Consider the following 13791-nt stretch of genomic DNA (forward strand, 5'->3'; position numbering starts at 1 on the left):
AAGTTTTTTCTTGACTACAGAACTCCTAAAATCACCACAATGGATAAAACCTGTGACTCCAGTGGGTTTGTTTCTCTGCTATGCATTGAGACCAAGACCTGTGGAGTCACTCAGACATTTTCCTGGCATTAAGATATATGAAGGCAAAGACTAAGTCAGAGATGGAGCAGAAGATTTGACTGAAGCAACACAAATGCTCATTAATGCTTCAGCTGGTTAAGAAAATGCACAAAGTGTCTTGGGAAAAAAATTAATGGCAATTTATAATTACAACAGTACCAGGCACTGGAAAACATCAGGTTTCAATAGACGTTGAAACTTAGCCTAGAACTGCCTTCAATGTCCCCTGATTTCCCGATCTGTAGAGGACATAGGTGGTTAGTGCTAGTGTGACAGCTCCTGACAAGCCAGCAGACTTCATAGTATAAAACCAGAGGTCTAATGGCAGATATCCATTACAAATATTCACAGTTTACAGCTTTAAAGAAATAATTCCTGTTTCAATGAAAAGGATTATAACAGTGTCAGAAAATAACCAATCCCTTTTCACTTTCTAAAATTTGAGGTGATTTCTCAAGAAAAACTGATTCCTACAACTTAGTCCATCTATAAACTGAAAGCCCAGATAATTAATTTTAGAGATGTGTGACAACCAATGAACAGCATTAAGAAGTCATCTGTAAATATATCTGTAAATATTACAGACTTGCCACCAGTTATATTATTCTGAAGTACCAGAGCCATCCTGAGGTATCATCCTGAGGTACAAAAATATTAAAACGTTACCTGAGACACCCTCTTTCCTTTACAGTAATAGTCTAGGTGACAAGGTTACTGGCCCACCACTGCACATGCTGCTTTCAAAGGATGAGATCAGATCAAGTACTGAAGATCTTAAAAAAGATCTGATAGGAACTTGATGTCCATGTTATTAAACTGTCTATCAAGGGGTGATTCACTTTAACTGTTCAGAACACCCACCCTTAATTTTTCTTCAGACACTGCTTGACTACACTTGTTTGCCTCATTCTCTATGCTCTGAGTTCAGTGTATTGCTTTATACTCTACCAGGCAACCTTTTTTTTTTTAGCCTGAAGGTAACAGAGATCTGATGACTGATGAGATATCACTTCATAAGGACACACTTTATACAAATATTTATTGAAAATGTCTCCATTGTCCATTATTGGTACTCAAGAGGAACTAAAGCATCATAATGAATTCCTGTTTCATTCATGTACTCCAACTGTCACCCTAATTCCAAAGAAATTATACTGGAATGCATGATACTGTAAATACTGGTATCATACTGTCACTCCTTTCTTTAAAATCTTTTAAAATGTCAGACTACACAGAGTAATATATTCAAGCAGGTTGTTATATCTGAGCTTTTGACAGAGAAATCTTAGCCTGTACGAACACTGCTGTAACTACATGTGAGCTAACTTTCATTATTAAAACAGCATCAAAAGCTTTCCATGAACAAATTAACAGTCCTCTTTAAAGCTGAATCTAATTATAACATGAGCAAGAAGAAAATATTAATTTAGGTCAGCTCAAATGACTGTTGCTATTTCTTGTCATATCAGAACAATGTCTCAACTATAGTGTTAAATTTAATTACTGAAGTTTGATGTTTAAATATGTTTTAATTAGCGCTGCGACTGAATTCTGGTGTTAAATGATTTAATTTCCAGTACTAAACTGTTGCATACATCATGCATTCTCACATCTTGACACTGCCTCCACAATTCTGTGGTTGCATTTGTGTATTGCCATTATTAACTTTCTAGTTGCCAATGGTGCGTACCATGCTGAGGTAAGGAGAGATCTTTCCTGGTGAGAATAATAACAGATTTAAATAAGAAGCAAGGAAACACTCGAATTTTTAAATGAGCACATGAAAAGATGAACAGCTCTCAGAACCTGAACTCATGGGGTACAGCAGCCTTGTAAAGTTGCCTACAAGGTCTGAGGGAATCTTTAAGCAAACAACATCAGAGGAGTTACTTCAAGCATCACTCTCCCAGCCCTCCCTCATTCTCCGGTCCCCCCAAAAACCGCAGCTCTCCGAGACTCTCTTCTTCCTCACACATCCTGAATCGAACGGGCAACTCCTCACTGGACTCTTAAAGTTGAGAAACGCGGCATTTGCCGTTCCTGAGCGCAGTAACCCGTGCGAGACCCGGCCTGCAGGGCAGCGCGGGGCCGGGCGGTCATGAAGGAGCCCCCGGGGCTGCCATTCCCGGCGGGAGCGGCACCGGAGCGGCCGGGACCGGCCATCGCTCCCCGCCGCCGGCTCCTCGCAGGGCGGGCCGCCCCTCTGCACTCGCTACTGGGCACGGGCAGCTGTTTAGATCGTCACACCCTCCCGCCGCCGCTCCCGCCACCCGCACACATGTGGCAGCCGCGCCGCTGCCCGGGCGCGCCCGGACGCGCCAGGAGCGCGGGGGATCCGGGATTTTAACGGGCGGACCAGGAATCCTGCCTGGCTGTCACCGCACCGCCCCGGGTTCTTGCACGGCACGGCACAGCCCACCTCGGACAGCCTCCGCTCGCCCTTTCCCTGGCGTTGTACAAAGGGACCCGCCGTGAGGCAGCACCCGCCGCCCGGGGGCTCCCTCCCTCGCCCCCGGCCCAGCGGCCCCGCAGCACCCGGGGCAGCTCGAGCGGGCGGGCCGCGGCCGGGCCGACTCACCAGGCGCGGCTGTGGGCAGGTGTGTTCCAGCTCCTCCATGGCCTCGGAGGGGGATTTGGGGACGCCTCTTCCTGACTCAGCACCGGCCGCACGCACTGGCATGGCCGCCGCCCGGGCCCGCCCGGCGCGGGGGGTCTCCCCGGGAGCCGCCCGGGGGCTCGGCCGCTCGCGTCGCCACGGCAACCGGCGGGCCCCGCCCCGCTCTGCGCGCGCGGGGGCGGGGCCGGCTGATTTGCATGCGGGCTCCTGGTTGGCTGCTGCCCCGCCGCGCCACCGCGCGCTGCCCCGCCCCCGCGAGTCTCAGGGGCCCGGAGTGGGCCAGGCCGGGGCGCGCGGGGCCGCGGCTCCGACCGCCCGGCTGGAGCCGCGCCGTGCCACGGCGCGCGGCGCGGGCTGCGTCCGGAACGGTCTGGAACATCTCCAGTGAGGGGACTGCTCAACTTCTCCGGGCAGTATGTTCCGCTGACCGGTCACCTGCACAGTGAAGTTCTTCCTCATGTTCAGGTAGAACTTCCTGTGCATCACTTTCTGCCCGCTGCCTCTTGTCCTAAGCTTGGCAACCCCGAGAGGAGCCTCCTAAAGGCTCCGTCCTCTTGGCGCCCCGCCCCTATAAATATCTATTTACATACATTAATGAGGTAGACACTGAACAGGCCCAACTTCCTCATCTGTTCTTTGCAAGAGAGGTGCTCCAATCCCTTAATCATATTTGTTGCCCCCATTGGACCCACTCCAGGATCTCCATGTCTCTCCTGCCCTGAGGAGCCCGGAACTGGACATGGCACTCCAGATTCATCTCACAGGGGCTGGGTGGAGGGGCAGGATCCCCTCCCTGACCTGCTGGCAGGGCTCTCCCTGATGCACCCCAGGATCCCGCTGGCGCTCCTGGCCCCAGGGCACTGCTGGCCCCAGCCCCGAGCCGCGCTCCAGGCAGGCAGGCGCGGACCGAGCCGGAGCGGTGCGGGCGCGGTCCGAGCCGGAGCGGTGCGGGTGCGGTCCGAGCCGGAGCGGTGCGGGCGCGGTCCGAGCCGGAGCGGTGCGGGCGCGGACCGAGCCGGAGCGGTGCGGGCGCGGACCGAGCCGGAGCGGTGCGGGCGCGGTCCGAGCCGGAGCGGTGCGGGCGCGGACCGCGGTGCGGGCGCGGTCCGAGCCGGAGCGGTGCGGGCGCGGTCCGAGCCGGAGCGGTGCGGGCGCGGTCCGAGCCGGAGCGGTGCGGGCGCGGACCGCGGTGCGGGCGCGGTCCGAGCCGGAGCGGTGCGGGCGCGGACCGAGCCGGAGCGGTGCGGGCGCGGTCCGAGCCGGAGCGGTGCGGGCCTGCGGAGGCAGCGCCGCACCAGGAGCCGCATCGGCGCGTCCGGCCCGCCCCGGGCGCGGCGGCACAGCCGGGCCGGGTGGCCTCGGTAGCCCACTCACAGATACCGACTCCACTCCCAGCGAGCCGCGGTGAGCTTTGGCTGGCTCGGGAGCAGCCGAAGGCGGCGCGGTGCTGACCGGACAGCTCCCGCCTGCCCCGCCGGGCTGCCCGAGAGCGCCAGCCCGCTCCCCTCCCCGGAGAGCAGCGCGGGGCTGGGAGTACCGAATTCTTGATGCTGAAAAAATAAGTTGTCTTTTAGTGAAAGCTGTTATAACAGTTTTGGCAAAAGCGTTGTTCTGTTCTGCTGAGAGATGGATAAAGAATGTGGCTGTAATGGTAGCAACTCTCTCTAAGTTGCACCAAAATGCTTCTAATCATAGGCAAATTCAGAGTTCCCAGGCCCTTCACATGGAACCTGGCTGACACCTGCTAAGGAGCCACGAATACATCTTTGGCTGTGCTGTACAGCTCCTTCAATACATGCAACTGTAGCTTTTACATTGCTGAAGTGAAATTACCATCCTTCTTACTCTTAAATAGCATGAGAATATGACCAGGATAGTATAAAGCAAAAAAGTTTTAGAACAGAGAGGCTCCATTGGCTATTGTTAACCTTGATAGAATCAAAAAAGTGGATTTTGGAAATACTTAGCTTCAGTAGGCACTGTCAATATTGTTTTTAAAAATCAGACTTCATCAGAGGACACGAGCATCTAAAGCCATCCAGACCATGAGGAGTCACAAGATAATTATGCCTCAGGGTCTTTCCCCTTGAGACCTGAATTTCAAACGTATTTATCTTCTGCACCCCTTCAAAGAAAACCAAGCATAATACAAAAGTGTATGAACTATGTGAAAGGGAAATGAGTAGATAAGTAAATAAGAGGAGATGAGAAAGAAAGCAGAAAGTGAATGTAAAAAGAAAGAATGAGACAGCTGTCAAGAAAAAAGGAAAACACATGTCAAAAGAGGTGACTGAACAAGAAAAACAGGTAGCCAAACTAAGTGAATCTCACAGCTGAATCTTTTCCCTATTAACTGAGTTCCTTTATCAGTGATTCTGCAAGAACTACTCACACATTATGGAAAGCATACTCAAGGGAAATGATTAAGCCATGATTAATGCAGCACTCGGCCTGAAATTTGTAGCTCATTTTCTTAGGAGAAATATTTGCAGGAGTGTTACGCTGTTAGAAGAATATTTGGACAGCACAGATGAGGAGTGCTAGGACTGGAGCAGCCAGAGGTAGCAGGCAGCCCTTTTATAAACTCAACCACATATGCCACCTCTTCAGGGATTGGTGCTGGTGTCCTGAAGGTGTAGCACCAGGTATGGACATATCCAGGGTGAGCGTCCAGCCCTCCCTGATCAGGCAGGTGCAGGGGAATAGAGATGAAAGGAAAGCAGACTTTCTTGAAGTTGGATGATTGCCAATGTACTGGAAATGTAAATTCCCTTGCCTTCTATTTATTTTAAGTATGAAATGCCAAATTTCATCTTTGCTTTCATGCTGAGAGTGTGCTATTGACTCCAGATGCATTTTGATTAATCTTCGCTACAGGCAGGTTTTTCCATATACATGTAACATTACAGAATGTCACTCTTGTGGTAGTGTTATCATCTATCTAAGCTGGGCCAGAATTTCAAAGTGGAAGTGGAATACTTTTCATGCTGCTTATTTAATTTCTATCTCTGGTAAATAATTTATGTATTCTGTCCTTCTGTTTGAAGAGTGTGAAAAAAAAAATATTGTGTACCTCATTACAAGAGAGAGAGGAAGTTGAAATAATGAGAAGGATGAGAGAAGGATGTAGGGTCTGTCATGTCTGTTCAAATGGAATTTGTCTAAAAATCCTAGTCAACATATTGTATATCTTGAATAACATATCCTAAACTGCATCTTCTACTGTTGGGGCTAAATGAGCTTTCAAAAGGCTAAAGTGTGTCTCCTTTACTCTCTAAAATAAATAAATACAGATTAGATTTGATTGGAAAAGCTCAACAGATGGTCTTCTGTGAATCCTTACAAGTCAGCCAGCTTTTAAAAGAACAGTGGAGCAAGAGGCATGGGTGGGGAGGTTCATGCATCTAATTTCTTTTTGGTAACCAATATCCTGTGCCAGGATGCTCACAGTCTTCTGGGCAGCTCCTGTCACTTCTTCACAAGTTACAGGGAAATAGCACCATAGGCTTTAATGACTGAACCCTTTGCAACAGCTGCTTGAGTTGAATAGACATCTAATGCATAAAAATCTTGTCCCAGGGTGTACAAATTACAGGCAAACAAGCCAGGAAACCATGACCCCAATCCTCCTAGCACTAATTTCAAGGTCTGAATTGAATAGGCACCAAACAGGGAAAAACTTCAGTTGTTAGGAGGGTTCCACCTGATACGTAGTGGTTTGGGATTTTTTAATACAGAACTTCAGTTCTCAAACAGCAACAATTAATTATAAAAGATGAAAAAAATCTGTTTAGATATTACATTTGAATCCTCTCATTTCTCAAACTGAAAGTATGATCCCTCTCAAGCACTAGTTTGCCCAGTAGAAGTTGCATTTAAAATGGTCTTTACTTTAGAGAGGCTGCAAAAGTCTTCTGACTTATAATTGAGTCAAAATGAAGACAAGCAGACCCTCACATAATTTCTGTTCAAAAGTCATCAGGAAACTGAAAAAAAAAGTGTGGCTAAATAGTGTTTGACTTCAAAGACAAGCATCTACAAGAAAACAGGATAACTTACTGAATGTTTAATTGATGAGATTTAATAAATTTTGCTTCAATTGATATATTTTGGATACTGAAGGTTTTAACTGAAAGACTTCATAAGGTCAACTGCAAGACTTTGTAAGATGAAGAAATGGTTTATGTCTGGAGCAGATTTTTTAAAATTTTGTGTTTCTATGTGTGTATATGTGTGTGCTTGAATCCCTGCATTTATGTATGTAGGTATCTGTCAATGTCATGCTAATGCTAAACATGCTAGAATTAATAGTCAAAAATAGCAGAAAAAGATACCTTATTGCTGAGATGCTCATATATTTTTAGACTGAGATTAAAACCCACAGTGGTTGATATTTTTCCCCACCTATTGTGTAGGTGGGAAAAAAAGGCAGAGAATAAAGGGTATGAATTAAACTACACCCTATAGGTTTTCATCATCTCCAACACCAATCACTTGGCTGCTTCCATATAATGTTGGCTTATACTGTAGCTTTAATTAATTTTTAAGAGCAGTTCATCATTCCAGTGGAATGCACAACACTTAAAACTATGCTCTTTTTGTCAGAACAAATAAAAAATATTTACTATTTATGAAATAGTCCTATAAAATGTATGCAGACTAAATCCACAATTTTTTTCTATATGCAATGACAGACCATAAATTATTAAAAGTAAAAACATAGTATTTGGTACAGTGTGATTTTATAGCTGATTCTTTCCTCAATTCTTTAGTGAAGATGTCGTGTTTAATGAAATCTTTGTTCTCTGAATAGTTGTATAGAATCAAATTAGTCAGTCTTTATATAAGAGTTTAACTAAAAATGTCATGTTAATCCTGAAATGTTTTACATGTAAAGCATCTGAAATATAAAAATTCTTGAAAATAGGTTCCTTTGGTGATGCCATTCATCTATGCTTTGTGGCAGTGTTTTGAATGAGTGGCATTACCCACTTTGGGAGAGGTTCTTTGTGTTCTTGCTCTTTCGTGAACTACTTTTATAAGCACTTCTGAAGAAAATGGTGAGAAATCATGGCTGGCTTTTGACCAAGAGGGTATATGTCTTCATTTCACTCTTCCCAAGTCAGAGAGATGGTCATTCAGTGTAGGAAATGTTAAGTCAGTCTGTTCCATTATTAGATTGTCCTTGCTAATTTTAATAATCAAGCTTTTACTTATTGAGTAAATGTTGTTAAGGGAGGTTGAGGGATTCTCAATAGTGACACTTTACTGATGGATGGTCAGAGGTTAGAAAGCACTTAGATTAGCTAACCCCTGTTGGTCCTTCCCTTCCCAGAACCCAAATTATCTATTTAATCCACTCTTAACACTGTTCACTCTTACCAGAAAGTTTTTCTGAATGTCTAATCTGAACCTCCATTGCTGCAAGCTACTGCCACTGCTTGCTTTTGCTACTGCACACAGAGAACAGATTTACTCTCCTTGGTTTTTGTATGACTACTGTGGTTAAGATTTTGAAACAATAGTTTGAGGATTTGGAATAGAAAGCTGATATTCAATAGCCAGGCTGGTACTTTTGTTACATGTCTCTTGACTTTTCTAGACTAAACTGTCCCAGCTGCAATAATTTCTCATAGGTCATATGTTATAATCTTTCCATTATTCTCCCTGCTCTATTTTGGGCTCTCTGTAGATTTCTTACAGAGTGGTGCAAGCACAGGACTATAGTTGCAACTTTACTGCTAGAAATACAAGAAATACAATGCTGAATGCTACAGATCTCTCTACTTTATATATCTCAGTATAAACTTTTTCTGAATTATTTATATTCTCTGCCCTCCTTCTCACTGTTACAGATAAAATATAATTTAAGAAAAATCTCTTTACTATTTACATTTAAACTGGGTTGTTATCCCTTCTATCCCTTTTTGTCTTCTTTTGGCTTTCCAGATAAGCACTCCAATCTCCTTAAATCCACACAAAGCTAGGACTACCTTTCTTGAACATATTTGTATTGCACTCACTTCTATCCATTTTCAATTTCTCTGGTGCCTTCCTTTACCACCAGCTCAATTTCAAACTTCTTGGACTGATCATCAGTATTCTGTCATACTATCTTTTGCAAGATTACAAGTCTCCAATATTTTTTTTTCTCTCCACTGTTCCTGTCAACCTTTATCTTTCCATTTGTCAATGCTTCATGCAAGGGCCTTCAAGGCTTTTTCCCCATACCATTCCAAATGCAAACCTGCCACGTGAAACATAACAAATCATACTGTAAATGGCATTTGAGTGATTGTCAGGGGTTCACATTAATATTTTGGGTACCAAAAACTTAATAACTGGAGAGTTTCATAATCTGGGTAAAGACACACACTTTGTTTAAAGCAAAACACCTACTTTATGCACTATAAAATGGCTATCTGGGACCTAGTATAGCTTTTACTAATTATTATCTGAATGCCTCTTCCTATAACAACTTCTTCCATTTGGCCTGAACTAAGGTAGACTAAGTACCAAACCTAACTGGAAAGACCTTTCCTCTCAGGTTGACATTAACTTTCCTGCCAGTGTCCACAGGAAGAATCAAAAGCTGGACTTGAAAGGAATTAAAAATCTGTGATTTGCTAGTGTTGGAAAGCAAGATCAGATGCCACTGGAACAGCAACACACAAGGAGACACTACCACTAGGACTGACCTAACTTGTGTTTCTACCTTGCCTGTGGTGATGAGGCAGGTCCAAAATCTTGTATGATGGTCTTGGCTGGGCCTGACAGCTCACCCTGCCTGGGTCTGTAGGACATAGTCCTGGATGTCAAGTCCCCGACCCCCACCAGCCCTCTCATGCCATTTTCTCCTTGTCCTCATGGAGCAGCTGCCCCTTGCTACACCCTGACAGCTAGATCAGGCTTTCCTAAATCCTGAGTTGAGCACTGTGGGGCCTGTCTATATGGGATCTTCTGCAATTCCTCCTGTGCCATTAGCCTGACTGGCTTTGGTGTCCTCATTGTACTGCCCCCCTGTCCAGCCCCAGTTCCTCAGTGAACCTCCTCTCAGAGCCCATCTGACGGCCCCTTGAGGCTGGCCACCCTCTAGTTCCATCTGCTGTAGCCCCTTTCCACGCCATTGTCCCTGCCCTGGTTGAGGGTCCATAAAGTTATCCACTGACAACCTGCACCAACTAAATCTCTCTCCCTATTCTGAGCTCTCAGGTGTGAGGGCACACCTTGTCTGTGGGGAATGGGAGTTGCTGTCAAGGCTGTGAGGGCACTGACAGTCCTAACCAAGCCTCACTTGGGTCCCCTGCCCTCTGCTCGTGGGCTCTGAGTTGTGGTCAGTCTGTTGGTCCTTGCTGGAGCTGAGCTGTAGCAGTGCTGGTCTCCATCCAGCTCAGCCACAGCTGCACCCCTGGCTCCCTAGCCTGACCTGGAACCTGCCTTGTTTAATGGACTCGTTTGGTGAGTCCCGAGTGGAATTGTTCAAGGCCAGACTGAATTGGGCTTTGGGCAATCTGGTCTGTGACACAAGGGTTGGAACTAGATCACTTTTAATGTTCCTTCAAACCAAGATCATTCTACAACTTGCCTAGTGCCTGGGTTGCATCTGACCCAGGTTACCATCACTGGACCTGACCCTGAATTGTGTTTCTGTTTTGATTTGAGCCCAGTTTCATTGCCATGGACTTGTCCCAGCTGATCCTGACTCCCATCTCCAGGCTGCCCTGCTCACAGTCCTCAGGCTGGGGAAAAAGACCCCAGGTTCCTGCCAGGCTCCCCTACTGCAGGGAACACTTGGCCCTTGCTGCTTCCCCACAGTGTGAGCACAGCCTTCCCCAGCACCAGTCCAGCACCAGAGCTGTCAGGATTACAACAAGACTTTGCAGTATCTCATGATGCTCTCCTCCTTTCTGCCAAAGGGATCTGAAATAGTGAATGCTGAGAGCGTTCACCCATGGAAGCACATTTGATCTTCAGCCAGGTCTTGAAATGTAACAGCCTCTCTGCAATAATGTTCTGCTTATACATTAATTGTTCATTTCTGTGCAATTGTAAAGAGAGTGCTGAAAGTAGTTAAAACAGAGACTTCCATGCTGTGGCAATAACTATGCTCTTGAATACCATTAGCATCAGACTTAATTCTTAGACATTATAATTATGTGAGGGCTCATTTTCTGTGAGTTTGCTCTTACTTGTCTTCCCTATTTAATGTACATTATAATATTTTGTACTTTTCTTATAGGCTTAAATAGGAATATTGTATTAGGCAAGCAGGTGATGAGATTCTGTTCTCTGTTCCAGTTAGCATAATTTCACCAATTCTGGTCCAGTTACTAGGATTTGCTGTAATTTAACTGCAATCAGAATTGAATTGTGTTTGTTTAAGAAAGAAAAAAAAGTGTCTCTGAATGTTCATTCCATGGACATTTTCTGTTGTAATGTGTGTGTTCTTTTTTCTATTTCACATTTTTATTTCAGAGGCTTAACATCCTAATAATAACTTTATTCTCTTCATCCTGTTGTTAACAAGTAACTCAGGTAGGAAATTAAAAAGAGCTGTGCAGTGAACAAAAGGCATTTACAGGCCTGTTAGGCAAGGAATTTATCCTTTTAACATAAATGTGTGCATTACCATTATTGATAAACACAAAGAGAAGCATCTATTCTTTCATTCTTTTGAAAGCAAAGATGTGTTGTAAAGTAATAATTTGAGATTTCTTTTAGTTTTAATTTATAAAACTAGTTTTAATAACTTTTTTAGGAGCTTAGCACCCCAAACAGTTAAATATTTCTTGTTGAAATGTCACATGCATAGCAGAGTTTAGTAAGCAGCTGCAGAAGTGGTCAGAGCTGGATTAAATTAGAAAGAAAAACTTTATTATAATTTAGTGATAATGTGCATTAATTCAGACCAATGTAAAGATTAAAAGCAAGATAATGAAATACTCAGTGTTTGTAGGAAACATACACATAGAACATATACATTCACATCTTGAGTAGCATGCACACACACAATTCTCCACAAAGACAGTCTGTACTTAACAGCAATGTAATGATGTTTAAACATTTTGAGGTAGACATAGTACAGCTGAATTTGCTATTTTGCTGTCATTCATGATTTACTGGCATTGTTTTTATACCACCACTCTTAGTTTTAACTTTTTTTCCTATCATCGAAAGCTTACCTACTATAAATTTAATGTGTAATGTCTGAATCTGAGAGTCTTAATTTTTTGTCCTACTGTTTTCGCAGCAGATCAAGTACACTCTAGTCATTAAAAGGAAGAAAAAAAATAATCCTCAATACAGTAATTATTTTGTCCATTTAACTTAGTATTGATACTATACTCTATTTGTACTTTCCTATGCTAATGTAAACTACTGTTTATATTACCATGGAACACTTGCAATGAGTTTAAGGTATTTACTATTAATAACTTACATATTTAAATTGCAGCTCTGAGAAAATAAAAAATACATCTTTGTCACCTTTTGTTGAAATCTTGGAGTTTCCTGAGCTTCTTCTTCTGTACTGTGTTTTTTGCTGCCTACCATCTTCATTACTATGCTTGTCTTGCACTTTTCTCTGCAGCTATCACACTTGCCTCGAGGGAATCTTGTTGGCTCTGGACCACCAAAATTTTCACTTCTTGTTCTTAAAAGACAATTGAGCAAAGGTCATGCCAAGTTGTTCTTGTATGGTTGTCCAAAGGGAGGTTAAAGATGTGCTCAAAGCAATCTGCTGTGATAAAGCCTTTAGCAGTGGAAGTCCCAGATCTTGCTGGGGTTTTTTTCTTCCTAAAGCACAGCCCATCCCTTGCTCCCCCCACCTTTTATTTTTTTCTCCTTGCAGCATTTAAATATGCTTGTTATACTGTGCTGTGGGAAACAGATGCATTCTTGTTATGGCCAGAGATGAATGTGAGGATTGAACGAGCATCCATGAAAAAGTCTTCTGTTTGATCTGCGCTGTCCCACAGTGGAGCTATGGCAACAACTTCCGTTTAGGAAATTAACTGTATCACTGTGTACCGGCTCAAATCACGGCATCACCTGAATGACAAACATGCCACTGTTCACATGACAGCTGACAAAGAGTATTGTTTCATTTTAATCAAAAGCATTAAAATGCAGCCAATTCAAAAATCCAAAGCATGTGAAGGCTAGATATATGTGAAATGCAGTGGCATTCTATTTTTATTAAAACTGAAGAATTTAGAGATATTGTTATTTTATAAATGCTTATGTATTGTAGCTTAAAAATTGAGTAACTTCTGATTTTGAGCCCCACATCACTCTTAGTGATTGTGCACATGTTTAAAAAAAGAAGCAAATAGGGCCACACTCCTGTGAAGCAGAGGCTGTGTGTTGGTGTTGTTGGTTTAACCTGGCAGGCAGCTAAACAGCACACAGCCACTCACTCACTCTCCCACCCACCCCCTGCGTGGGATGGGGAGAGAACTGGGGGAAAAAAAACCCAAAGTATTGGGGTTGAACAGAAACAGTTTAACAGGAGAAAAAAGGAAGAGCAAAGAACAGCAATAATTAAAATATACAGACTAAGTGATACACAGTGCAACTGCTCACCACTCACTGACTGATGCTCAGACAGTTTTGAGCAGTGGCCTCTGGCCAGTTTCCCCCCAGTTTATACACTGAGCACAACATCTTATGGTATGGAATATCAGCTGGGGTCAGCTGCCCTGGCTGTGCCTCCTCCCAGCTCCTTGTGCCCTGCAGCCTCCTTGCTGGCAGGGTGGAGTGAGAAGCTGAAAAGCCCTTGACTTGGTGTAAACATTGCCCAGCAACAACCAAAACATCAGTGTGTTATCAGCAGTATTACTTCCAGAAACCAAAACACAGTCCTGCACCAGTTACTAGGAAGAAAATTAACTTGATTGTGGTGGAAACCAGGACAGCAGATCAGAGAGGGATTCTTCCTGTGGCTGTCAGTGTTTCCAAGGATGCATGTTTGCTACAACTAAGCTGGCCAATTAACTAGGTACAGCTGAGAGGGGTCTCACTCTCCCTGGCAATGAGCACTCTGGCTGTCATCC

General features: G+C 44.4%; 1 protein-coding gene across 3 annotated transcripts in view; it reads right to left on the reverse strand.

Annotated features, from left to right (window-relative positions):
- PCYT1B (phosphate cytidylyltransferase 1B, choline) overlaps positions 1-12541 on the reverse strand; it is a 43026-nt gene extending 30485 nt beyond the window's left edge. The window contains exon 1 of one of the 3 annotated variants that reach the window (XM_021552981.4): positions 12224-12541. In XM_021552981.4, the coding sequence (XP_021408656.1) occupies positions 12224-12295 (72 nt within the window). In that variant the 5' untranslated portion in view covers positions 12296-12541. Of the gene's footprint in view, positions 1-2698; positions 2894-12223 lie in introns of those variants that run through there. The other 2 variants (XM_021552980.4, XM_021552982.4) reach the window with 2 other exon arrangements.
- Positions 12542-13791: the final 1250 nt, after the last annotated feature.

The sequence above is a fragment of the Lonchura striata genome, chromosome 1, assembly GCF_050655825.1.
Source record: "Lonchura striata isolate lonStrDom1 chromosome 1, ASM5065582v1, whole genome shotgun sequence".
Classification (NCBI taxonomy): domain Eukaryota; kingdom Metazoa; phylum Chordata; class Aves; order Passeriformes; family Estrildidae; genus Lonchura; species Lonchura striata.